The following is a 4,257-nucleotide window of genomic DNA, read 5'->3' as shown; positions in this document are numbered from 1 at the left end:
GACTGTATCTGAAGAAGGCTTTGAAAACTTAAACAACTTTATTCTTATGCTATTAGAACATTACTCAAGAGAGCGACGGAAGGCCCGTGCTCTTTCTCTCGTGCTAAGGCAGCAACTCTCCTCTACTCCCACGCAGTGGGAGGGTTTTGGCGCATGGCGCAGCTTGGCGGTCTTAACACTCCCGCCGATTGAAATTACATAATTTCAATTATACAATACATACAATACAAAAATTTTCAAAATAGAATGAATAACGCAATAAAAATTAATGTCCTGAATAAGTGAATGAAATGAATATACAATATAAATACATTAGAACATGTTATACACAAATGCAAAAATAATTCTTACTCAATAGGTAAAACACAAATATTTCGCACACTTCTTTTCAAAATTTTGCCGCTGGGCAAACGTATATTTACAACTCTTATCTTTCCTTCGTTGCCATGGAACACTTCGGTGATCCTGGCAGTACTCCATTGAGTGCTTGGTAAATTGTCAACTTTTAACAGTACAGGCTTGTTTTTGAAACAAATAAGACACTCTTGTACTCATATTAGCCTCCTGCTAACTTCCTACAAAGATTTCTACCATTGATTGGCCAAAACTTTTGTCTCACATGATATAATAACGACTGTGCACCAATATGCAAATACTTTAAATGGTGGTATCTCAATATGATCATGGTGAGAGGATGGTTAGATGGCAATAACATGGGAAATTTACTGTTGGTATTTAGATCGGAATTCTGAAGTCTTCCACCAACTCTCAAAATACCATCATCATCCAAGAAACAGTTCAAGGAAGCTAACTTGGAGTTACCCTTTAGAGCCTCTCCCCTCTTAAGCCTTTCGATTTCTTCCTTAAACTCCAACCCTTGAATGATTTTTATCAGGAGATTTTCAGAAAATTGTATTTCCTGTCTCATTAAGTTACCTGCACGTTTTTCACAAGATCTCAAATTATAGGCAAATCTTAATACAAAACTCAATATACGTAATATTGTGACGTAACTACTGTTAATTTTTAAGATATATTCAATGAGAGAACTCTTGGTAGTTAGAGTCAAAGACAAGTTAGTGTCCTCAAAATTACTGTTCGAATCTTTTTTGAGTTCTTTGGAGTACTCACTTTCAAACAGTTCGGTAACCACAGGTGGTGAGTCCTCATAAGCCAGCTCTTCTCTCATCAAGAATCTCGGTCCGGTCCACCATCTGTCACTGTGCAAAAGAGCGTCAGCACTGATGCCTCTGGTAACCAAATCGGCTGGGTTGTCCTTCCCAGGGCAGTGGAACCAACAGTTTTTTTCTGTCAAAGTTTGGATTTCGTTCACACGGTTTGCAACGAATGGTTTCCATCTTTTTACTGAACCCTTTATCCACAACAATACGATCTGTGAATCGGAATAGAAGTAGGTCTTACATGGTCTTTTCCTTCTCACGACTTTCTCAATCTCGCAGGTCAATCTTGCCGCGAGTAGTGCTCCGAGTAACTCCAACCTCGGTAGAGAAAGGTTCTTCAGTGGCGCAACTCTGCTTTTGGAAGCAATCAGGTTCACGGAAATATGGTCCCTGAACCGGACTCTGAGGTACGCCGCTGCTCCGTAGGCTCTTTGACTGGCATCTGAAAAACAATGAATCTCTATTTCATTCGAGTCATCTTCAGAAAGATCGAGAATGACCCTTGGCACTTGTAGTTCGGATAGGCGGGGAAGTTCCGAACACCACTGAATCCATTTCTCCTTGACATCCGCGGGAAGTTCATCGTCCCATAGCAATTTTCGAAGCCACAGTTCTTGGAATAAACACTTCAGCCTAATCGTGTATGGGCTAAGAAGTCCAATGGGGTCGAAGATTCTACCTGCTGTTCGCAATAAGAAGCGTTTCGTATTTTTGTTTTGTTTCAGGAATTCCACAAGGTCCATGATATCCATGGCTAGATAATCATGAGAAGCATCCCATGACAATCCCAAAACCTTGTGCATGTTGATGCCGTCTGTATGCTGAGGATGGACGTCAAATCCCTCTTTCTTCCATAGATGAATCAGCCTAGGATCGTTAGATATCCATTTACGAAGATTCATGTTGGCACCTCTCATGATCTCTCTAGTTTCACGAGAGACTCGCAATACTTCTGCCACGCTGTCTTCTCCAGCCACTAGATCATCGACGTAAACACAGGTGTCGAGCACTTGAGTTGCAACTGGATAATTGTCGCGTTGTTTTTCTATGTGTGTTTTGATCGTAGCAGCAAGTAAGAATGGGCTGGCATTGACGCCGAATAATACTCTTTTGAATCGAAACTCTTGCACGTTGGCATGATCGCTGATGCACCTTGCATTGGTGAATAGAAACCTCACTGCATCTCTTTCGTTTTCTGCAAGAGAAATCTGTAGAAATGCTTTTTCGACATCTGCAAGAAACGCGATTTTGTTGAGACGAAAGTACGTCAACAAATGAAAAATGTTCGGGTTTAAGTTTACACCTGTCCAAAGGCAGTCATTCAAGGACAGTTCACCTGGTTTGTGAGAGCTTGCATCGAATACAATTCTCATTTTTGTCGTGACGCTTTCTGCTCGAAATACTGCTTGATGTGGCAAGTAATATACTGGTTTTCCATCAGTGTTTTCCGCGTCTGGTACTTTCTCTATAATCCCTTGATCTAAGTAATTGTCTAGTACTTCACGATACTGAGCAAACATAGTCGGATCGTACCGCATTCTCTTGAGAAGGCTCTGTAATCGTTTCTCTGCGACACTAAAGTTATCATTTAGCTCTATCCAATCTCTCTTCCATGGTAGGCTAACTTCATATCGTCCGTCTTTGAAACAGACTGTTTTGTCAAACAACTGTTTGGCCTCGTCGGTTTCCTTGAATTTAGGATCGTCCATTATCCCGATTGACTCCAGTTCCCAGAACTTCGCCAAACCCTTTTCAACCTCATCCCGATAACTCGTTAAATGGCAATGAAGATTGTTGTAGGTTACCGCATTCTGGAATGTCCCTGTTACTATCCAACCAAACACAGATGCTTGAAGTATGATAGGCTCATTTTTCAATTTTATTTGGTTGTTCTCCAATAACTCGTAAAATATTTCTGCACCCAGCAATGCGTCTATTTTTTGCGGAATATTGAAGTTAGGATCCGCGTAACTCAAGTTTCTAGGAAGTTCAACGCAGGTCAAATCCAAACGCTTTGACGGCGTTAAATCTGTTATCTTGGGAACAACTAAAAGATCGAGTTTTTTACTATAGTCCCCTTCGCGGTTAGCGATTAGCGTTGTTACTTTTTTCTTTATGTTCAGAATAGAGTCATTCAGTCCTGCAATAGGAACGTTTACAGTGTCTCTTCGAAGTCGTAAAGAGTCTGCCACCTCATTGCTGACAAAACTGACTTGAGAGCCGGCGTCGAGTAAAGCGCGTATTGGAAACATCCCACCAGCTGGCCTCTGGATGTAAACTATTGCTGTTGACAACAGAACGCATCCCCTTTTCTCGCTCGAATGTAAGCAATTGTCAACACTGGAAGATGCGGCACATGAGTCTGTCGTTTTCTCTTTCTTGGTCTCACAAGCCCCGATTTCTTTTCTTTCAGTGGGGGGACTCATTTTGTTTTGGTTTTTGTGGTTGTGCATTCTCTCTATGGATTAACGAATGATGCTTCTTCCCACACATACGGCATCTCTTATCGCTGCCGCACTCGACTACTCTATGGGATTCCAGACAGTTAAAACACAGTTTTTTATTTTTTACTTCGTATATTCTCTCTTCAATAGAAAGGCTATGAAAAGTTCTACACTTATAAATTGGATGATTCTCTCCGCAAATGGGGCAGGAATTTTGCATTGCATTCGCTTTGGCTATCAGACTTTTAGGTTTTGAAAATGCATCGAATTTAGATTTCGCGTAGGAAACTCGTTGAGTATTTTCAAGCACTTGGCTCCTTCTTTGCAAAAAGTCAACAAACTCTTCCCATTCGGGAAATTCCGTGTTTTTCAGCGACATTTCGTACTGCTTGCGTGACTCACGGTCTAGCTTAGGCAAAATAGCATTAACAAGCAGTATCTCAGTTAGCTTATTCATCTCAAGGTTTACAAGTTTGAGCCCTCTGAGATGTCTCAGGATAGTATTCACCATTTTTCGAAGCTCTTTAGCTGATTCATGATGTATTTTCTCAAGGTTAAGAATAGCGTTGATATGTGTGTCAGCGATGAACCTTTTGTTTTCAAATCGCTTCTCTAATTCTCCGAAAAGCGAG

General features: G+C 41.0%; 1 protein-coding gene across 1 annotated transcript; it reads right to left on the bottom strand.

The window, feature by feature from the left end:
- Nucleotides 1-556: 556 nt before the first annotated feature.
- On the bottom strand, nucleotides 557-3,433 carry LOC149078207 (uncharacterized). The gene has a single exon (XM_089242113.1). It carries the CDS (start codon nucleotides 3,431-3,433, stop codon nucleotides 557-559), a length of 2,877 nt encoding a protein of 958 aa, XP_089098239.1.
- Nucleotides 3,434-4,257: the final 824 nt, after the last annotated feature.

This window comes from Pholcus phalangioides, unplaced genomic scaffold (assembly GCF_987345545.1).
Source record: "Pholcus phalangioides strain wild (caught in Gottingen) unplaced genomic scaffold, Ppha-v1.0 ptg000014l_1, whole genome shotgun sequence".
Classification (NCBI taxonomy): domain Eukaryota; kingdom Metazoa; phylum Arthropoda; class Arachnida; order Araneae; family Pholcidae; genus Pholcus; species Pholcus phalangioides.
The sequence above is the reverse complement of the archived record's forward strand: the minus strand, read 5'-3'. Positions and strand labels throughout refer to the sequence as shown.

Bases quoted from the DNA above. Each gene is read 5' to 3' on its own strand.
- LOC149078207 (XM_089242113.1), bottom strand. From the start codon at position 3,433: ATGTTTCCAATACGCGCTTTACTCGACGCCGGCTCTCAAGTCAGTTTT.